The sequence below is a fragment of the Anser cygnoides genome, chromosome W (genome assembly GCF_040182565.1).
Source record: "Anser cygnoides isolate HZ-2024a breed goose chromosome W, Taihu_goose_T2T_genome, whole genome shotgun sequence".
NCBI classification, from domain to species: Eukaryota; Metazoa; Chordata; class Aves; order Anseriformes; family Anatidae; genus Anser; species Anser cygnoides.
Genome location: NC_089911.1, coordinates 4,050,770 through 4,072,929, shown reverse-complemented (window position 1 = coordinate 4,072,929; position 22,160 = coordinate 4,050,770). Strand labels below are relative to the sequence as shown.

Below are 22,160 nucleotides of genomic sequence, written 5' to 3'. Positions count from 1 at the left end.
TCCCCACCCCCGTGCACAACCCCAATACGAGACACCAGAGAATCTCTCACCCCCCCCCCCCCCCATTCATAAAAGGGGCCCCCGGTGCCCCCCCCAAGAGGAGCACAACCCTATACGAGACCCTGGAGAATCCCTCCCCCCGCCCCCCCCACTCCCCCATGCACAACCCCAATACGAGACACCAGAGAATCTCCCCCCCGCCCCCCAACCTCCATTCATAAAAGGGGGCCCCGGTGCCCCCCCCACGCCCCCCCCCCCGAGAAGCACAACCCTATACGAGACCCTGGAGAATCCCCCCCCCATGCACAACCCCAATACGAGACACCAGAGAATCCCCACCCCCACCCCTTCAGCCCCCCCCCTCCCCCCCGCGGCCAATTAGCGCCGGCCTGGATTAATTAGCAGGCGGCGTGCGGAGGCTGATTAATGAGGCTGGGGAGGGGAACGGGGGGGGCGCGCCCAGGGCACACGCGTGTGAACGCGCCCACGGCTCTTGCACGAGGCCCCCCCCCCTTGCACAAGCACCCCCCCTTTGCACGAGCACCCCCATTGCACAAGCCCCCTTGCACGAGCCCCCCCTTGCACGAGCACCCCCTTGCACACGTGTGCCTTGCACGAGCACCCCCCTTGCACGAGGCCCCCCTTGCACGAGGACCCCCTTGCACATGTGTGCCTTGCACGAGCACCCCCTTGCACGAGCCCCTCTCCTCCTCGAGCCCCCCTTGCACAAGCTCCCCGCTTCCACGAGCCCTTCCTTGCACGAGCGCCTCTTGCACAAGCATCTCCCTTGCACGAGCACCTCTTGCGCAAGCACCTCTCTTGCACTAGCACCTCTTGCACGAGCCCCCCCTTGCACAAGCACTCCTCGAGCCCCCCTTGCACAAGCTCCCTGCTTCCACAAACCCCCCTTTGCACAAGCACCTTTCTTGCACGAGCAACTTGCACGAGCACCCCTTGCACGAGCACCTCCCTTGCACGAGCACCCCTTTGTATGAGCACCTCCCTTGCACAAGCACCTCTTGCACAAGCACCTCTTGCACGAGCTCCTTCCTTGCACGAGCTCCTTCCTTGCACAAGCACCTCTTGCACAAGCACCTCTTGCACGAGCTCCTTCCTTGCACGAGCTCCTTCCTTGCACGAGCGCCTCTCCTCCCGCCCTCGCACGTGCCCCCGCCCCCCCCCCGGCCCCGGGTGAATCATTGACCCCCGGGGAGGGCAAAGTCCGGGCCCACGCGGCACTGCCCCCGCAGGGCCCATACGGCCCCATATGGCCCCTATAGCCCCGTATGGCCCCATACGGCCCCTATAGCCCCATACGGCCCCTATAGCCCCGTATGGCTCCTATAGCCCCGTACCGCCCCTATAGCCCTGTACGGCCCCATACAGCCCCTATAGCCCCATACGGCCCCTGTAGCCCCATACGGCCCGTGTAGCCCCATACGGCCTCTATAGCCCCCTACGGCCCCTATAGCCCCATACGGCCCCTATAGCCCCAGACACCCCAGGGTCAAACTGCGGGCACTGGTCCATACTGGGGCCAAGCCCTGTAGAAGCTCTCGGAGGCTGAGCTAAGCCATGCAGCCGGCCCCTATAGATCCTGTCCCCTATAGGATGCTGGGGGCTGTGTAGATAGGGAGCCGTATAAGCGCTCGCAGCCGTTGCAAGGGGAGCTCTATAGGGGACTCTGAACTGTAGGGGGGTCCCAGGCCATATAGGGGCCCCACAGGGGGTCCCAGCCCCTATAGGGTACCCCATAGGGGGATCCTGGGCCCTATATGGTACCCAGTAGGGGGTGCCCTGGGCCCTATAGGTTATCCCATAGGAGGGTCCCAGGCACTACAGGGGCCCCATAGGGGTCCCGGGCCCTATAGGGTACCCCACGGGGGGTCCCCGGGCCCTATAGGGTACCCCACAGGTGGGTCCAGACCCCTATAGGGTACCCAGTGGGGGGTTCCCGGACCCTATAGGGTCACCCCAGCCCATATAGAGGACACGTGAAGACCCCATAGGGGTCCTGGTCCTATAGCGGGGCCGGCTCTATAGGGGGCCGCAGCCCCCCGGGGGGGGGGTCCTGGGATCCATAGGGGCCGAGCGGGCGCCATAGGGCCCGGGGAACATGGGGGACAGGTCACGTGGGGGGCCGGCCCCTATAGGGGACCCCGGCCTATAGGGTCACGTGGGGGCCGGGCCATATAGGCAGCGGGCAGGCCGGGGTCACGTGGGGCCGGCCATATAGGGGAGGGGGCGCAGGTCACGTGGTCACGCCCCCCCCCTCCCTCCCCACTCACCGCTCCGCGACCGCCGGCGCCGCTTCCCCCGCGTCCCGGCCCGGCCCGCTAGCCCCGCCCCCCCCGCCCCCCATTGGCCAGCCTCCGCCACGCCCCCTCGCCGCCGAGCCCCGCCTCCCGCCGGCGGGCAGCGGCCGCTCCCCATTGGCCCGCCCCCTCCGCGCTCGCCCGCCCATTGGCCGGCAGCGCCGCCAATCCCGGCGGCAGGCCCCGCCTCCTTCCCACAGCGGGCGGCGATTGGCCGGGGGCGGGGCCGAGGGGGAGGCGGGGCCCGCGTGACTCATTCATGCGGCGGGCACGTGACCCGCCTGGCCCCGCCCCCGGCCGGCCCCGGCTGACCTCTGGGGTCCTCCCGGGGGGGGAGGGGCGCTCCGCGGGGCCTCCCGGACCCCCTGCACCCCCGGGGGCGCTCTGCGGCCCCGGCCCCCTATAGGGGGCAGCTCCTGGCCCTATAGATCCCTTAGGGGCAGCCCCAGCCCTTATGGGGAGCGTCCTATAGCGCCCTCTCCTTCAGCAGGCCACTTTAGGGCTCTTTCCCTTATAGGACGCGCTCTGTCGCCCCGTCTGACCTCTATAGAGCCCTACGACTATCCTGCTTCCACGTAAGGGGTAGCCTAAAGGCACCTAAAGACCCTATAATGTCCTTTCCCCTATAGAAAACCATATGGACAGCCTTCTATGTATGGATCGCTGTAGGTTCCACCTCCCTATAGGGGACAATCAGGGACTGAGCTACACCCTGGGCAAACCACAAGGTCCTGAGAGATATATTCCCGCTATATATAGGGAGTACAGGCCCTCACCCTATAGAACACACCCTATAGCCCAAGCCTCTATGGATTGGGGCGTTAGGGAACTACAACTCCCATCAGCCCTCGCGCCGGCCGCCACGGCAACGCTCCGCGCACGCGCAGAAGCTCAGGAGCGGGGAGACGGGGGGGGGAACGACGCATGCGCAGCGATCGCCGCGAAGCCGCGCGGCCGGCTTCGGCGCATGCGCGGTGCCTCGGCGCCGCCGCCCCGCCCCGCCCCGGCCGCAGTCGGTGCGTGGCCGCCGCCCGCGACGGACGCTCCGCGCCCCGGCTCCGGGCCCGCCGCAGCCGCCGCCGCCATGGCCGACCCCGCCGCGCAGTCCCCCTTCGTCTCCTCCTCCTCTTCCTCAGCACGCCCCGAGCCCGCCGGCCCGGCCTGCAGGGGGCCGGAGCCGTGTCCTGCGTCGGTAAGGGCCCGGGGGGGGGGGCGGCTCTGGGGGTGCTGTGAGGGGAATGGGGCGTTTTGGGGTGTAAATAGGGGATTCGGGGTGTAAATGGGGGGGGTCGGGGTGCGGGGGAGGAGGACGAGGCCTTTTTGGGGTTCAGGTAAGCGGGGTGAGGCCTTTTGGGGCCCCAGTAAAGGGGGACGAGGCCTTTTTGGGGCGTAGACGGGTGGGGTGAGGTGTTTTGGGGTGTAAACGTGGGATTTGGGGGGCGGGGGAGGAGGACGAGGCCTTTTTTGGGGTGTAGGCGGAGAGGAGGAAGCGTTGAGGGGCATAAATGCGGGATTCGGGGTGCGAGGAGGCCTCTTGGGGGTCCTGTGAGAGAAAGGAGGCGTTTTGGGGTGTAAACGTGGGGTTTGGGGTGCGGGTGGAGAGGATGAGGCCTTTTGGGGCTCCAGTAAAGGAGATCGAGGCCTTTTTGGGGCGTAGACGGACGGGGAGGAAGCATTTAGGGGTGTAAATGCGGGATTTGGGGTGCGGGTGAATAGGGTGAGGCCTTTTGGGGCCCCGATAAAGGGGAACGAGGCGTTTTTGGGGTGTAGATGGAGAGAATGACGTATTTAGGGGCAAAAACATGGGGTTTGGGATGTGATTAGGCCTTTTGGGACCCCTATATAGGGGAATGAGGCCTTTTTGGGGTGTAGACGGATGGGGAGGAAGCATTTAGGGGTATAAATGTGGGATTTGGGGTGCAGGTGAGGAGAACGAGGCCTTTTGGGGCTCCTGTGAGGTAGATGGGGCCTTTTTGGGGGGCAAAGATGGGGGATTTGGGGTGCGGTCGAGGCCTTTTGGGGGCCCCGATAAAGAATGACGAGGCCTTTTGGGGCGTGGATGGGTGGGCTGAGGTGGTTTTGGGGTGTAAACGTGGGGTTTGGGGTGCAGGGGAGGAGGGCGAGCCCTTTGGGGCCGTGCTGGGGGCCTTTTGGGGTGCAGGCAGCGGGTTTGGGGGGTCAAACGAGGGGGATGAGGCTTTGGGGGGTGGGGGGGCTCAGAGGAAGGGGACGAAGCTTTTGGGGGGGGCTCACCTGTGGGATTTGGGGCTTTTGGGGCCCCGCTGCGCCTTTGGGGTGCAGCCGGGGGGGGGAACGAGGGGATTTGGGGTGCTTTTTGGGGGGGGGGGGGGGAGGTTATTTTTGGGGCCTCAGAGCTGAGGTTTAGGCTCGTAGCGATGGCAACGCCGTCCTTTGGGGCACGGATTTGGGGGGGGAGCGAAGGGGGCGAACCCGAGCCCCCCCCCCCCACACTGTGGGGGTGTCCGGGTGCCCCCCCCGTGTCCCCCTGGCTGGGGGGGGACAGAAGGGGACAAAGAGGCGCCGGGCGCTGCCATTGTCCCCGGCGGCGACGCACTGCAGATGCTGCCGGGCGCGTGGCTGGGGGGGGGGGGTGGAAATGGGGGAAAAACAGCACAAAAGGGATCCCGGGGGCGCCGGGGGCAGGGAATCCCCCCCCCCCCCGGATCCCAGCGCGTGGCCGCCCCGTTCCCGGTATCAGGAGCGGGGAAAATGGCCAAATCGCTCCTTTTTTCCCCCAATTTCTCCCAGCAGATCCCTCGTGGGGGGCTCTCCCTCCCCCCTAGCCCCTCACAGCACCCTAAATCCCGTTCTTTTCCCCCAAAACGGCCATGGCAGAGGTGGCCGCCCCCTGCTGTCCCCCTCCCAGCATCAGGAGCAGGGAAAATGTCCAAATCGCTCCTTTTTCCCCCAGTTTCTCCCAGCAGATCCCTCGTGGGGGGGCTCTTCCTCCTCACAGCACCCTAAATCCCGTTTTTTTCCCTAAAAACGGCCATGGCAGAGGTGGCCGCCCCCTGCTGTCCCCCGTCAGCATCAGGAGCAGGGAAAATGTCCAAATCGCTCCTTTTTCCCCCAATTTCTCCCAGCAGATCCCTCGTGGGGGGCTCTTCTTCCTCACAGCACCCTAAATCCCATTCTTTTCCCCCAAAAAATGACCCTGGCAGAGGTGGCCGCCCCCCTGCTGTCCCCCCGTCAGCATCAGGAGCGGGGAAAATGTCCAAATCACTCCTTTTCCCCCAATTCTCCCAGCAGATCCCCCTGTGGGGGGGCTCTCCCCCCCCAGCCCCTCACAACACCCCAAATCCCATTCTTTTCCCCCAAAAAATGACCCTGGCAGAGGTAGCCGCCCCTGCTGTCCCCCGTCAGCATCAGGAGCGGGGAAAATGTCCAAATCACTCCTTTTTCCCCCAATTCTCCCACCAGATCCCCTGTGGGGGCTCTCCCCCCCCAGCCCCTCACAACACCCCAAATCCCATTCTTTTCCCCCAAAAATGACCCTGGCAGAGGTGGCCGCCCCCTGCTGTCCCCCTCCCAGCATTAGGAGTGGGGAAAATGTCCAAATCGCTCCTTTTTCCCCAAATTCTCCCACCAGATCCCTTGTGGGGGCTCTCCCTCCAGCACCACACAGCACCCCAAATCCCATTATTTTCCGCCAAAAAACGACCCTGGCAGTGATGACCGCCCCCTTCCAGCATCAGGAGCGGGGAAAATGTCCATCGCTCCTTTTTCCCCCAATTTCTCCCAGCACATCCCTCGTGGGGGGCTCTCCCCCCCAGCCCCTCACAGCACCCTAAATCCCATTCTTTTCCCCCAAAAAACGACCCTGGCAGAGGTGGCTGCCCCCCTGCTGTCCCCCCGTCAGCATCAGGAGCGGGGAAAATGTCCAAATCGCTCCTTTTTCCCCCAATTTCTCCCAGCAGATCCCTCGTGGGGGCTCTCCCCCCAGCCCCTCGCAGCACCCTAAATCCCATTCTTTTCCCCCAAAAAACCAACCCCGGCTGCGTCACCCAGCTGGCTGTGACGCAATCCCGCCCGGGGTCACCCCGAAAAGGGGGAAACCCGTGTAAAAAACCGGGGTTTTGGGGCAAAATGAGGTCGTTTTTGCCCTCCTCGGCATGGGCTGGGGGCGGCGGGGAGGATTTGGGGGCGGCGCTGAACCCCGATATGGGGGCGAGACCCCAAAATGGCACCCGAGGAAAAGGAGGATGATTTGGGGGTGGCGCCGCACCCCAATATGGGGGCAGGACCCCAAAATGGCTGCGGGGAGGAGGAAGAGGATTTGGGGGCGGCGCTGAACCCCGATATGGGGACAGGACCCCGAAATGGACCCCGAGGAGGAGGAGGAGGAATTTGCGGACAGCGCTGTACCCCGATATGAGGACCGGACCCTAAAACGGACGCCGATGAAGAGGAAGAATTTGGGGACAGCGCTGTACCCCGATATTGGGGACAGGACCCCAAAATGGTACCCGAGGAGGAGGAATTGGGGGCGGCGCTGAACCCCGATACGGGGACAGGACCCCAAAACGGACACGGAAGAGGAGGAGGAATTTGGGGGCAACGCTGTACCCCAATATGGGGACCAGACCCCAAAATGGTACCCGAGGAGGAGGATGAGGATTTGGGGGTGGCGCTGAACCCCGATATGGGGACAGGACCCCAAAACGGACACGGAAGGGGAGGAAGAATTTGGGGGCAACGTTGTACCCCGATATGGGGACCAGACCCCAAAATGGACACCGAAGAGGAGGAGGAGGAGGATTTGGGGGCGGCGCTGAACCCCGATACGGGGACCGGACCCCAAAATGGTACCCAGGGAGGAGGAGGAGGAATTTGGGGGCAACGTTGTACCCCGATACAGGGACCAGACCCCAAAATGGTACCCGAGGAAGAGGAGGAGGATTTGGGGGCGGCGCTGAACCCCGATATGGGGGCGAGACCCCAAAACAGACACCAAGGAGGAGAAGGAAGAATTTGGGGACAGCGCTGTACCCCGATATTGGGGACAGGACCCCGAAATGGACCCCGAGGAGGAGGAGGAAGAATTTGGGGACAGCGCCGTACCCTGATATGGGGACTGGACCCCAAAATGGTACCCGAGGAAGAGGAGGAGGATTTGGGGGTGGCGCTGAACCCCGATATGGGGACAGGACCCCAAAACGGCACCTGAGGAAGAGGAGGAAGAATTTGGGGGCAACGTTGTACCCCGATATGGGGGTGAGACCCCAAAATGGTACACCGAGGAGGAGGAGGAGGAATTTGGGGGCAATGCTGTACCCCAATACAGGGACCAGACCCCAAAATGGCACCTGAGGAAGAGGAGGAGGATTTGGGGGCGGCGCTGAACCCCGATATGGGGACAGGACCCTAAAACGGACGCCGATGAAGAGGAAGAATTTGGGGACAGCGCTGTACCCCGATATTGGGGAGAGGACCCCAAAATGGTACCCGAGGAGGAGGAGGGAGAATTTGGGGACAGCGCTGTACCCCGATATGGGGGCGAGACCCCAAAATGGTACCCGAGGAAGAGGAGGAGGAATTGGGGGCGGCGCTGAACCCCGATACGGGGACCGGACCCCAAAATGGGACCCAAGGAGGAGGAATTTGGGGGCAACGCTGTACCCCGATATGGGGACCAGACCCCAAAATGGACACCCGAGGAGGAGGAGGAGGAATTGGGGGGCGGCGCTGAACCCCGATACGGGGACCGGACCCCAAAATCGTTGGAGGAGGAGGAGGAAGGCCGTGGCTGCCGTGCCCTGATACGGGGCCGGACCCCAAAAGGCCTGAGGAAGAGGAGGAGGAGGAGGAAGAGGAAGGAGGAGGAGGAGGAGGAAGGTGGGGAGCAGACCCCAAAACGAGGAAGAGGAAGATTGGGGGGGCAGCCCCCAAAACGGGCACCGGACCCCAAAACGGCCGAGGAAGAGGAGGAGGAGGAGGAGGAAGGCCCGGGAAGCGCCGTGCCCCGAAGCGGGGACCGGCCCCAAAAAGGGGGTGTGTGAGGGGGGGGGACAGGGCGCGTCCCCCTCCCCGTGAGGTCCTTCCTGCCCCAAATCCGGGCGGATTCGCCCCAAAACGAAACCGGGGGGCTTTGGCGCCGCGATTAACCCTTTCCGTGCCGCAGCCGCGTCCGTCGCGCCCTCACGGTGACCCCCCTCCCCCTTTTTGGGGACCCCCCCCATGCGGTGCCAACCCCGGTGGGGGGGTGGGGGGGGCAGCTAAATTTGGGGCGCTTTTGGGGTTTCTCACCGTGTGTATTTTCTTGCAGATCCCCTTGTTTCCTCCTCCCAGCCTGTCTCTCTCTTTGCGGCTTCACCAGGCAAGTTTCTCCTTTTCTGCCTCTTTTTGCGGAAGAAAAACGTTAAATTTTTATTAACGGGGGGGGGGTTGAGGACGTTGGGACCGTTGGGGGTCCCCAAACACGGGGCGCCCCCCCCACGGCGCTCAGAGCTCGGGGGGGGGGCGGGGACGTGCGGGGTTCCTCCTTTTTTCCAGAAATGACAAAAAATAGACGTTTTTCTTCCGCTCCTCGCTCTCTTTTTTAACCAAAACCTGCCCGTTTCGGAGCTTCGCCGCTGCTGTGCCTTGCTGCTGCCGCCCCCCCCCTCCTTGCTTTGCACGCCCCCCCCGTCCGTCCGTCTGTCCGTCCGTCGCGGGGGGGGGGGGACAAACGGCCGCACCCCGCCGACCGGGGACGACGCCCCCGAAACCTCGCCGAGCCCCAAAACCGCTCGTTCTTGACCCAAAACCGCTCGTTCTTGACCCAAAACTCTCCGCTGGGGGGGGGGGCTCGGATGGTGAAAAATGTTAAAAACAAATAAACAAAATGGTCAAAAAACCCAAAACCACGCAAAAAAACCCCGCTTTTGGGGCCGCATCCTGCCCTGGCAACCGGGCTTCCTCGCTTCTGACCCAATCCGGGCGTTTTAGCCCCGAAACGAAGACGGCGCCGAAACCGCTGCAGCTTTGCCCCCCCCCTCAGCCCCGCGTTGTCCGCTCGCATGGCTGCGCTGATGTTGGGGTCTGTTATTTTTTTTTAGGGGGGGTCCCCCCCAAAAGCTGCCCTGGGGGGCCCCCAAAACGCTGCTCTGGGGGGGTTCCCCAAAAAGCTGCCCTGGGGGGGGTCCCCAAAAAGCTGCCCTGGGGGGTCCCCCCAAAATGCTGCCCTGGGGGGAGGTGAATTTTGGGGGGGGGGGTGAATTTTGGGGGGTGAATTTGGGGGGGGATTTGGGGGTTCGCCCCCCCCCCGCATGCCGCTTGTCCTAACCGCGCCCTAAGTGCCGCCCCCCCCAAATTCCAGCCATTTCGGGGGCCGCCCAGGGGAGCGCCCCCAAACCTTCGTCGTGGGAAGCCTTCGTCCCCCTCTCCTCCTCCTCCTCCTCGGGGGGGCGGCGGGGGGAGCCCCCCAAGGACTCCCCGGGTCCCCCTTCGAGCTGGTGCCGGAGCGCGAGTACGCGGCGGCGCTGGGCGAGCGGGGGCGCTCAGCCAGATCCCCGAGGACCGCGTCTGCGACTTCCCAGCCAAGCCCCCCGCGGCACCAGTACCCCCAGCATCCCCAGTATGACCAGTATGACCAGTATGAGCGGGACCAAAGCCCGGACGACGCTGGAGGAGGTTTCCAAATGCGTGCGGGAGATGCGCAGCTTCACCAGCGAGATGCTCAGCTGGGACTGGGTGGAACGGGGCCAAGGGGCCCCCCCCGCGACGACGGGACCCCCCCGCGACGACGGGACCCCCCCCGCGACGGGAACCCCCCTCGACGACGGGACCCCCCCGCGACGCCGGCGCCCCCCCCTCGGCGACGCCGACAGCTCCGGAGACTCCGACGCCACCGTTATCGAAGACGACGTCGGCGGGGGCCTCCCCCCCCCCCCAAAATCCTCCTCCTCGCCGCCGCCGCGAGTCGTCGCCCCCCCCCTCGCCGCCGAAATCTGCCCCCCCCCCGCCTGAAATCGCCGCCCCGGGGGCCCCAAAATCGCCGCCCCCCGGCTCCCCGAGGCAGAGCCGGAGCGGCTGCGGGGGGTGACCGAGGAGCCCCCCCTGCGGCCCCCCAGCCCGCCTGCTGCTGCCGCCCCTCGCAGGTAACGCCGCCCCCCCCCCCCCCCCAAAAAAAAAAAAAATATCGCCCCCAAAATATTGTGTCGTTCCCAAAATACCGCGCTTGTCCCCGAAATATCGCCCCCGACCCCAAAATTTTGCCCCCACCCCAAAATCTTGCCCTCCAAAATCTTGCCCCCACCCCAAAATATTGCCCCCAAAATCTCGCCCCCACCCCAAAATACCCCCCCACCCCATAAATATTTCTCACCCCCAAAATATTGCCCCCACCCCCAAAATCTTACCCCCCATGAAATATCGCCCCCAAAATAGCACCCCCAGCCCCAAAATATTTGCCCCAGCCCCAAAATCCCCCCCACCCCAAAATCTCCCCCCCCCCATCTCTCCAGCCCCCCCAGAGGGGGTCACCTCCTCTGCCTCAATTTTTTTGGGGGAAAAAAACGCACTTTTTGGGGCCGAATGGGGTCGGGGCGGGGGGAGAACACGGCCCCCTCACTGACAGCTTCGCCGATGTGCCCCCCCCCAAATAACCCACGGATGTGCCCCCCCCAAAACAGATCGATGTCCCCCCATGACACGTTGATGTCCCCCCCCCAAATAACAAATTGATGCCCCCCCCCCAACTAATTACCCATTGCCTTAACGAAGGGCTGAAAGACTCGTGGTTGAACCGGGGGCCACAGGAGGGCGGAGGGGGGGGGGTCGCGGTTTCGTGCCCCTGTCCCCCCCGTGACCCCCCGGTGTCCCCCCCGCAGCGCGGGACCTGGTGCTGTGGCGGGACGCGCGGCGCAGCGGGGCGCTGTTCGGGGGCAGCCACCCCCAAAATGCCCCCCCCCCCCAAATCCCCCCCCAAAAAAATCTCCGCCCCCCCCCAAAAAATCTCACCCCCCCCCCAAAAAGATATCTCACCCTCCCCCATCTCTCACCTCCTCTGCCTCATTTTTTGGGGGAAAAAAACCACTTTTTGGGGCCGAATGGGGTTGGGGGGGGGGAGAACACGGCCCCCTCACTGACAGCTTCGCCGGTGTGCCCCCCCCCAAATAACCCACGGATGTGCCCCCCCCCCCAAATAACACATCGATGTGCCCCCCCCCCAAATAACCAATGATGCCCCCCCTACTAATTACTGCTAGCCTTAATGAATGGCTGAAAGACTCATGGCCAAAACAGGGGCCACAGGAGGGCATGGGGGGGGGTCGCGGGTTTCGTGCCCCTGTCCCCCCCGTGACCCCCCCCCGTGTCCCCCCCCCCGGCAGCGCGGGACCTGGTGCTGTGGCGGGACGCGCGGCGCAGCGGGGCGCTGTTCGGGGGCAGCCTGGCGCTGCTGCTGGCGCTGGCGGCGTGCAGCGCGGTGAGCGTGGCGGCGCACGCCGCCCTGGCCCTGCTCTGCGGCACCTCGGCTACCGCGTCTACCGCGCCGTCCTCGCCGCCCTGCGGAAGGCCGACGAGGGGCACCCCTTCAGGTGGGCGACGGGGGGGGGGACACGTGGGGGTGGGGGGCCCATAGGAGGGTGGGGGGGGGGCCGTAGGAGGGTGGGGGGGAGGAGGGGAGGGGGTGGGGGGTGGGGAGGGCCATAGGAGGGTGGGGGGACCCGTAGAGGCCATAGGGGCGGTGGTTGGGTGCGTAGGGTGGTGGTGGGACCCGTAGGGGGTGGTGGGACCCATAGGGGGGTGGTGGGACACGTAGGGGGGTGGTGGGATCTATAGGGTGGTGGTGGGAGCTATAGGGTGGTGACGGGACCCATAGGGTGGTGGTGGGACCCATAGGAGGGTGGTGGTACCCATAGGAGGGTGACGGGACCCGTAGGGTGGTGGTGGGACCCATAGAGGTGGTGGTGGGATCTATAGGGTGGTGGTGGGACACGTAGGGGGGTGATGGGACCCGTAGGGGGTGGTGGGATCTGTAGGGTAATGGTGGGACCCATAGGGTGGTGGTGGGACCCATAGAGCCCATAGGGAGGGTGGTTGGATGCGTAGGGTGGTGGTGGGACCCGTAGGAAGGTGACAGGACCCATAGGGGGTGATGGGACTCATAGGGTGGTGGTGGGACCCATAGGGGAGTGGTGGGATCTTTAGGATCATGGTGGGATCTGTAGGGTGGTGGTGGGAGCTATAGGGTGGTGGTGGGATCTGTAGGGTGGTGGGACCCATAGGAGGGTGATGGGACCCATAGGGAGGTGACGGGACCCATAGGGTGGTGATGGGACCCATAGGGGTGACGGGACCCATAGGGTGGTGGTGGGATCTATAGGGTCGTGGTGGGACCCATAGGGGGGTGGTGGGACGCATAGGAGGGTGATGGGACCCATAGGGGGGTGGTGGGATCTATAGGAGGGTGACGGGACCCATAGGGTGCTGGTGAGACCTATAGGGTGGTGGTGGGATCTATAGGGTGGTGGTTGGTTCTATAGGGTGGTGGTGGGACCTATAGGGGGGTGGTGGGATCTGTAGGGTCATGGTGGGATCTGTAGGGTGGTGTTGGGATCTGTAGGGTGGTGGTGGGAGCTATAGGGTGGTGACGGGACCCATAGGGGGGTGGTGGGATCTATAGGGTGGTGGTGGGACCCATAGGGGGTTGACAGGACTCATAGGGGGTGACGGGATCCGTAGGGTGGTGGTGGGATCTGTAGGGTCATGGTGGGACCCATAGGATGGTGGTGGGACCCGTAGGGGGTGGTGGCACCTATAGGGTGGTGACGGGACCCATAGGGTGGGGGTGGGACCCATAGGGTGACAGTGGGACCCGTAGGGTGGTGGTGGGGCCTATAGGGCGGTGACAGGACCCATGGGGTGGTGACGGGACCCATAGGGGGCTGCTGGTGGCACCCATAGGGACAGCCCCCCCCCGCACCCATCGCTGCCACCCCCAGCCCCCCCCCCCAGGGAAGAGAGAGGGGGGAGGTCGTTCAGGGACTCCCCCCACATCGGCGTGCCCCCCCCGCCCCACCCCGCGTCCCCATGTCCCCCACACCCCCCTCTCTCCGTGTCCCCCCCCCCCGCCGTGTCCCCCCCCGTGTCCCCCCCCCAGGGCCTACCTGGAGCTGGACGTGGCGCTGTCCCCCGAGGCCTTCCAGAGCCACGCCGCCGCCGCCATGGTCCACGTCAACCGCGCCCTGCGGCTCCTCCTCCGCCTCTTCCTGGTCGAGGACCTGGTGGATTCCCTGAAGGTGAAGCCCCCCCTTTCAAAAAATACCCCCCCCCCAAAAAAAAAATAACCCCCCCAACCCCAAAAATACCCCCCCACGATGTCACCCCCCCCCCCCCCAGCTGGCCGTGGCCATGTGGCTCCTGACCTACGTGGGAGCCGTCTTCAACGGCATCACCCTCCTCATCCTCGGTAAATCCCCCCCCCAAAAAAAAAAATAATGGGGGTTCCCCCCCCAAATTAACGAGCTGAGCCTCGTTAGGGGGCTGTGCCCCCCCCCCGGGGCGGGCGCTGACCCCTTTTTATCCCCCCCCCCCAAGCCGACCTGCTCGCCTTCACCGTCCCGCCCGTCTACGAGAAGTACAAGGTGAGCACCCCAAAATGTTGCTGGGGGGGGGGCACCGGGGATCCCCCCCACACGCAATGGGATGGGGGGCGGAATCGGGGACCCCCTGACCCCCCCGTTTTGTTGTGTGTCCCCCCCCAGGCGCAGATCGACCACTACGTGAACATGGCCCGCGAGCAGACCAGGTCCCTCGTCGCGAAGTGAGTGGCACCGGGACCCCCCGGGTCACCGGGACCCCCCCTTGTCACCGGGACTCCCCCGTGTCACCACGTGACCCCCCCTTGTCACCATGACCCCCCAGGTCACCGTGGCCCCCCAGGTCACTGTGTGACCCCCTGTGTCACCGTGACCCCCTGTGTCACCGTGGCCCCCCTTGTCACCGTGTGACCCCCCGGGTCACCGTGGCCCCCCTTGTCACCGTGTGACCCCCCCTTGTCACTGTGGCCCCCCTTGTCACCGTGTGACCCCCCCAGCTCACCGTGGCCCCCCAGGTCACTGTGTAACCCCCCCCGTGTCACCGGGACCCCCTTGTCACCAGGACCCCCAGGTCACTGTGTGACCCCCCCCCGTGTCACTGGGACCCCCTTGTCACCGTGTGACCCCCCCCCAGGTCACCGTGACCCCCATGTCACTGGGACCCCTAGAGGTCACTATGTGACCCCCTCCCAATGTCACTGGGACCCCCTTGTCACTGTGTGACCCCCAGATGCGCGTGACCCCCCCCTTGTCACCATGACCCCCAAGTGTCACCATGACCCCCCTGTGTCACCGTGACCCCCCAGGTCACTGTGTGACCCCCCTGTGTCACCGTGGCCCCCTTGTCACCGTGTGACCCCCGGGTCACCGTGACACCCCCTGTGTCACCGTGTGACCCCCTTGTCACCATGACCCCCCGTGTCACTGGGACCCCCTGTCACCGTGTGCCCCCACCCTGGGTCACCCTGTGACCCCCCCTTGTCACCGTGACCCCCAAGGTCGCTGTGTGACCCCCTTGTCACCGTGGCCCCCCCCCTTGTCACCGTGTGACACCCCCTTGTCACCGGGACCCCCCCATGTCACCGGGACCCCCCTTGTCACCGGGACCCCCCCGGGTGACTGTGACCCCCCTTTTCACTGTGTGCCCTCCCCGGGTCACTGTGACCCCCGGGTCACCGTGTGACCCCCCCCTTGTCACTGTGTGACCGCCCCGGGTCACCATGTGACCCCCCTTGTCACTGGGACCCCCCTTGTCACCGTGTGACCCCCCTGGGTCACTGTGACCCCCGGGTCACCATGACACCCCCTTGTCACCGTGTGACTCCCCCTTGTCACCATGACCCTCCCAGGTCACTGTGTGACCCCCTTGTCACCATGACCCCTTTTCACCGTGTGACCCCCCCCAGGTCACCGTGGCCCCCCCAGGTCACTGTGTGACCCCCCTTGTCACCGTGACCCCCCTCGTCACCGTGTGACCCCCCCCCCATGTCACCAGGACCCCCCCGTGTGCCCCCCCCCCCCATCACCGCGCCGTCTCTCCTCTCCCCGCAGGGTCCAAGCGAAGGTCCCGGGCATGGCCAAGAAGAAGCCGGAATAAACCCAGAACTCGGGGGGGAATATCGGGGTGCCCCCCTCGCCACCCACGACCCCCCGGCCGTCTCGGGGCGGCGTCCGTCTGTCCCTTCCACCCCAGCCTTGGACTTGGCCTCCCCTTTTTTTTTTTTTGGGGGGGGGTAAAAACCCAGCCCCCCCCCTTCCTCCACTCCACCTGGGGGGGCTCCCCCCGTCCCCCGCTCGTTCCCCCCCCCCCCCCCGGTTAATTTTTTTTAACGTTAACGAGGTGAAATGTCTGTAACTGCTGTAAATTGGGGGGGGCACCCCCACCACGCCCGGTGTGTGCGGGGGGGGGGCTCAACCCCCCCCCCCCATGCCCCCCCCCCCCCCCAAAAAAAAGGCTCCGTGTCTGTGTGTGACCCCCGCTGTCAGCTCTGTGCGCCCCCCCAAAAAAAACGGGCACCCGGGGGGTGCCCCCCCCCCCCCCCCCAAATGGCGTGTCGTGTGTCCCCCCCCCCCCGGTGACGTGAGCCGGTCTTGGCGTGGGGGGGGGCTCAATAAAACACCGCGACGGACGGACGCCTCCGACCCCTTTCCTTGGTGCGTGCCCCCCCCCAGGCCAAATATCAAATATCCCCCCCCAGGCCAAATGTCCCCCCCGCGCCATGTGTCCCCCCCCAGACGTGTGTCCCCCCCCCATCTGCCGCTCCCCAGGGCCTTATCGAGGGTTTATTGAGGGGATTCGCGTACAAAACGGGGCGTAAAAAAACAAAAACGGGGTGCGGGGAGGGGGGGGCGCATAAATAGGGTGGCACCGCGGGGGGGGGCTTTTGGGGGACACGGAGGGGACTGGTGATGGCGCGGGGGGACGGGGGGCGGTTGGGGACCGGTGGCACCATGGAGGGGACCCTCTGGGGGCTGGTGGCACCGCGGGGGGACCCCTGGGGACCTGAGGGGACCCCCTGGGGACTGGTGACACCGGTTGGGGACCCACTGGGGACCCCCTGGGGACTGGTGACACCAGTAGGGGACCCCCTGGGGACTGGTGACACTGCGAGGGGACCCCTGGGGACTGGTGACCCCAGTAGGGGACCCAGTGGGGACCCCCTGGGGACTGGTGACACCAGTTGGGGACCCCCTGGGGACTGGTGACACCAGTTGGGGACCCCTTGGGGACCGGTGACACCAGTTGGGGACCCCCTGGGGACCCCCTGGGGACCGGTGACACCACGAGGGGACCCCCTGGGGACTGGTGACACCAGTTGGGGACCCCCTGGGGAACCCCTGGGGACCGGTGACGCCAGTTGGGGGCCCCCTGGGGACCGGTGACACCAGTAGGGGACCCCTGGGGACCCCCTGGGGACCGGTGACACCGCAAGGGGACCCCCTGGGGACCGGTGACACCAGTTGGGGACCCCCTGGGGACCAGTGACACCAGTAAGGGACCCCCTGGGGACTGGTGACCCCAGTAGGGGACCCCCTGGGGACCGGTGACACCGTGAGGGGACCCACAGGGGACCAGGGACACCTGGGGGGGGGACCCCCAAAATGTCCCCTCTGTCCCCACGTCCCCCCCACATTCACGGCTCAGGTGGTGCAGGGGGGTCAGGGGGGCCCTGCGGGGGGGGTGACCCCCGCGTCCCCCCCGCCTGTGCCACAGCCCCCGGGGGGCCCCCCGCCCCCGCTGCTTCGGCCTCGGCCTCCTCCTCCTCCTCCTCCTCGGCGGGGCTGGGGGGCGCTGGGGCTGCGGGGGGGGGGGGACAGACGGGTCCCTTGTCCTGTCCCCAGCTGGGGACCCGCTCGTGTGCCCCCCCCCCAGCGTCCCCACGGTGTCCCCACGGCCACCCCAAGTCCCCAGCGCCCCCCCCCCCCAGCGTCCCCTTGGTCACCCCATGTCCCCAGCGCCCCCATGCCTGGGCCAAGTCCCCAAGTCCCATTGTCCCCATGTCCCCATGTCCCCACCACCCCCATGTCCCCATTGTCCCCGTCACCGCCATGTCCCCACACCCTCCTCGTGTCCCCATCACCCCCCATGTCCCCATCGTCCCCAGCACCCCCATGTCCCCACACCCTCCCTATTGTCCCCATCACCCCCGTGTCCCCCTTGACCCCATGTCCCCAATGTCCCCACTGCCCCCATGTCTCCAGCATCCTCATCACCCCCCATATCCCCCTGTCCCTGTCACCTCCCATGTCCCCATTGTCCCCATCACCCCCATGTCCCCATCACCTCCCATGTCCCCATCGTCCCCATGTCCCCATCGTCCCCATATCCCCATCGTCCCCCTGTCCCCATCACCCCCATGTCCCCATTGTCCCCATCACCCCCATGTCCCCATTCTCCCCATCACCCCCATGTCCCCATTGTCCCCATCACCCCCATGTCCCCATTGTCCCCATGTCCCCATTGTCCCCATCACCCCCATGTCCCCATTGTCCCCATGTCCCCATTGTCCCCATCACCCCCATGTCCCCATTGTCCCCATGTCCCCATTGTCCCCATACCCCCATGTCCCCATCACCCCCATGTCCTCAACGTCCCCATTGTCCCCATGTCCCCATTGTCCCCATCACCCCCATCACCCCCATGTCCCCATTGTCCCCATCACCCCCATCGTCCCCATGCCCCCCCCCCCCATCTCACCATCCTCCTCCTCTCCGTCCCTCGGGCCGTCACTCCCCGCCGCCTCACCACCACCACCGCCGCCACCACGCTCTTCCTCCTCCTCCTCCTCCTCCTCCTCTTCCTCCTCCTCCTCCTCTTCCTCCTCCTCCTCCTCCTCCTCCTCGTCCCCGCAGGCCCGCAGCAGCGCCCGCGCTCGGCGGGGCCCAGGGCGAGGGACGCGGGGTGCGCGGCCAGCGCGTGCCGCCGGATGTCCCCGAGGTGCAGCGAGGGCAGGGCGCGGGCGCAGAGGAGGCAGCGCAGGCGGCTGCCCCCCGCCTCCAGGTCCAGCAGCAGCTCTGCCCGCAGCCACCCCCGCAGCGAGTCCCCCCCCGGCCCCCCCGGCCCCTTGCGGCCCCGTGGGGACGGGGGGCCACGGGGACGGCCGTGGCGGTGGCGGCGGGGGGTGGGCAGCCTGCGGGGGGGGGAGGGGGGAGGGGGGAGAGGGGGGTGTTAGGAGGGGGGAAGGGGTGGGGGGGCGTTGGGGACATGGGGGGGGGGCACCGTGGGGGAATGGGTTGGGGGCAGCGGGGACGCCTTGGGGACATTTTGGGGACGGGGGGATATGGGCTGGGGGCAATGGGGGCACGTTGGGGGCACCTCAGGGACATGGGAGGCGCCTTGGGGACATGGGCTGGGGGCAATGGGGACACCTTGGGGACACCCTGGGGACATGGGGGCACCTTGGGGACACCTTGGGGACACCCTGAGGACATGGGGGGCGGCATGGGGACATGGGCTGGGGGCAATGGGGACACCTTGGGGACACCTTGGGGACACCCTGGGGACATGGGGGGCACCTTGGGGGCACCTTGGGGACACCCTGGGGACATGGGGGGCGGCATAGGGACATGGGCTGGGGGCAATGGGGACACCTTGGGGACACCCTGGGGACATATGGGGGCACCTTGGGGACACCCTGGGGACACCCTGGGGACATGGGGGACACCTTGGGGACACCTTGGGGACACCTTGGGGACACCCTGGGGACATGGGGGACACCTTGGGGACACCTTGGGGACACCCTGGGGACATGGGTTGGGGGCAATGGGGACACCTTGGGGTCACCCTGGGGACACCTCGGGGATGTGGGGGCAAACTGGGGACCTGGGGACATGGGCTGGGGGCAATGGGGATACCTTGGGGACACCCTGGGGACATGGGGGGCACCTTGGGGACATGGGGGGCACCTCGGGGACATGGGGACGTGGGTCGGGGGCAATGGGGGCACCTTGGGGGCACTTTGGGGACATGGGGGGCACCTTGGGGACCCCTGGGGACCCCTGGGGACCCCCCGGGGACACGGGCTGGAGGCAATGGGGACAATTTGGGGACCCCCCCGGGGACACCTTGGGGACCCCCGGGGACGTTGGCTCGGGGGCAGCAGGGCTGGGAGAGCCCAGGGGGACACAGGCTGGGGGCGGAGCCTGTGGCGGGACCGCCCCTCGTGGGCGGAGCCAAATGGGAAAGGGGGCGGGGCCAAACAGCCGGGGCGGGGCCCATAGGGGGAGACCCAGCGCTGGGGGGCGGGGCTTAACCCAGTCTGCCTCGGGGGCGGGGCTTCGGCGAGGCGTGGCTGGGAAAAGTGGGCGTGGTCTGCGCAGCTGGGCGTGGTGGGCGAGCCTCGGGGCGTGGCTTGTCTTAAAGGGGCACCGGGCAATTTAAAGGGGGCGGGGCTCAACGGGGAGCGGGCGGGGCCCACAAAAAGGGGGCACGGCCTGGCTTAAAGGAGTCAGGGCCCTCGGGGGGGGCATATTTAAGGGGGCAATGGCTCAGCTTAAAGGGGCAATGGGGCAGCTATGGTGGGTCCCACAGTAAGGGGGTCCCAGGTTAAAGGGGCAATGGGGCAGCTATGGTGGGTCCCACAGTAAGGGGGTCCCACGTTAAAGGGGCAATGGGGTAGCAATGGTGGGTCCCACTTTAAAGGGTTCCCACCTTAAAGGGGCAATGGGGCAGGAATGGTGGGTCCCACCTTAATGGGGTCCAACCTTAAAGGGGTCCCACCTTAAAGGGGCAATGGGGTAGAAATGGTGGGCCCCACCTTAAAGGGCTCCCAAGTTAAAGGGGCAATGGAGTCCTATAGCGGGTCCCACGTTAAAGGGGTCCCACCTTAAAGGGGCAACGGGGCAGCTAAAAGGGGACCCCCACATGAAGGACCCCCAGACATGGGCACCCTCCCCAGCAGCTGTACCTGGCCCGCGGCCGCCGCCGGGCCCCCCGTCGGGGTGAGCGGGGGGTCCCAGGTGGGCGTCCCAGGAGCGGAGGACGAGCTGCTTCTCGCGGGGCCCCCAGGCACCGGAGTAGGGGTGCTTCTGGCGGATGTGGCGCTTGATGGTGCTGAGCTTGAGGGTGGCGAGGGCGCTGCCGCAGACCATGCAGAGCATCCCGTGCCGCGCCGCGTTGAACTCCATCAGGTACTCGGCCCGCCAGCGCTCGTGGTAATACCGCCGGTGGTCCCGACCCGGGATGCGGCTGCGGCCCGGCCGCGACGCCCGCGCCTCGCAGTGGTCCGCGCTCCGCCGCCCCCCGCGGCCCCGGGCCCGGCGGCGAGGCTGCGGGGGGGGGGGTTGGGGTGGTTATGGGGTCAGGGAGGGGGGCAGGAGACGGAGGGAGGGGGTTTTAGGGGGGATTTGTGGGGTGGCGGGGTTATAGGGGCGGCAGGGATGGCAGGGGCTTGGGGGGTGAGCCTATGGAGGGGTCTATGGGGGTTGCTGGGCATGGGGGGGATCCTGGGGGCCCCACATATGGAGAGGGGCTGTGGGGGTCCTCGGGGATGGGGGGCACAAATAGGGGGGGGGTCTGGGGGCTGCTGGGGATGGGGGGGTCTTGGGGATCCCAGAGCAGGGGGGCAAAGGGGGTCAAAGGGGTGAGGGTCTTAAAGGGGGAGGGGTGGCAAAAGCGGGGGGGGGGGGGCGGCACGGGCAAGGTGTGCGAGGGCTCTTAAAGGGCCAGGGGCCTTTTAAAGGGCCGGGGAGGCTCTTAAAGGGCCAGGGGGCTCTTAAAGGGGCAGCGCACTGCAAGGGGCGGGGCTTGGGAAAGGGGTGGGGGTACTTAAAAGGGGCAGGGCGCCCAAAAGGGGAGGGGCCCTTAAAGGGGCAGGGGCACGGTAATGGGGCTGGGGGCGGTGAAGGGGAGGGGCATCTTAAAGGGGAGGGGGCGTCTGAAAGAGGAAGGGGGCGTCTTAAAGGGACAGGGTCCGCTGAAGGGGATGGGGGTGTCTTAAAGCTATGGGGGCACCCTAAAGGGATGGGGGGCACCTCAAAGGGATGGGGGGCATCCTAAAGGGAGGGGGGCAACTTAAAGGGATGGGGGCACCCTAAAGGGATGGGAGCACCCTAAAGGGTCGGGGGGCACCTTAAAGGGTCGGGGGCACCCTAAAGGGATGGGGGGCATCCTAAAGGGATGGGGGACACCTTAAAGGGACAGGGGCAGCTGAAAGGGATGGGGGCACCCTACAGGGATGGGGGGCACCCAAATAGGACGGGGGCATCTTAAAGGGCCGGGGGCACACCAGAGGAGCCCAGGGGATGGCAAAGCGCCGGGGGTGCCGCTAGGGCCAGGGGGCGCCTTAAAGGGCCAGCATCGTTCCCATTGTGCGCCAAGGGGGACCCAGCCCCCCCCCCCCCTCTGTTTGGGGGGGGGCTCCTTAAAGGGGCCGCACTGCCTGCCCCCCCCCCGCCGTGTCGGTGCTCACCTGCGCGGTCCGGTTGCGGGAGCAGCTGCGGGGGCTCCATGGCGGGGCCCGGGGCGGCGGCGGCGGCGGCGGGCGGGGGCCGGCCGGGGTGGGGACGCTGCCGTGGGGCCCCTGGGGCTCCTTTAAGGGCTCCTGGGTAAATTTAAAGGGGCCGCACGCCGCCTTTCCCCTCCCCCCCCCCATCGCCTCCCCTCCGGCAGTGGGGGCTTCAGGAGGAGGGGGGCGATGAGGTGCCGCCAGGTCTCGGCTCGTCCCTCTTTAAAAAAGCCCCCCCCAAGCCAAAATCTGGGGAGGGGGCCCCATGGTGGTGGTGGTGGGGGGGGTGCTCCCCTCCCCCCGCAGCCCCCCCCAGCCCGCAGCATCCCCCCGGGGTCCCCTGGCGCGTGGGGCAC

General features: G+C 66.5%; 1 protein-coding gene and 1 pseudogene across 1 annotated transcript; one reads left to right on the top strand and one right to left on the bottom strand.

Moving 5' to 3' along the window:
* Nucleotides 1-3,399: 3,399 nt before the first annotated feature.
* LOC136788720 (reticulon-3-like) lies at nt 3,400-15,676 on the top strand (annotated as a pseudogene).
* A 1,356-nt stretch (nt 15,677-17,032) lies between these two features.
* Nucleotides 17,033-22,047, bottom strand: LOC136788811 (zinc finger translocation-associated protein-like). Its single transcript, XM_066987495.1, has 4 exons — nt 21,769-22,047; nt 20,266-20,626; nt 18,057-18,489; nt 17,033-17,156 (listed from the first exon to the last, which is right to left on the bottom strand). Exons 1-3 carry the CDS (start codon nt 21,949-21,951, stop codon nt 18,101-18,103), a joined length of 933 nt encoding a protein of 310 aa, XP_066843596.1. The 5' UTR covers nt 21,952-22,047; the 3' UTR covers nt 17,033-17,156; nt 18,057-18,100.
* Between the last annotated feature and the right edge of the window lie 113 nt (nt 22,048-22,160).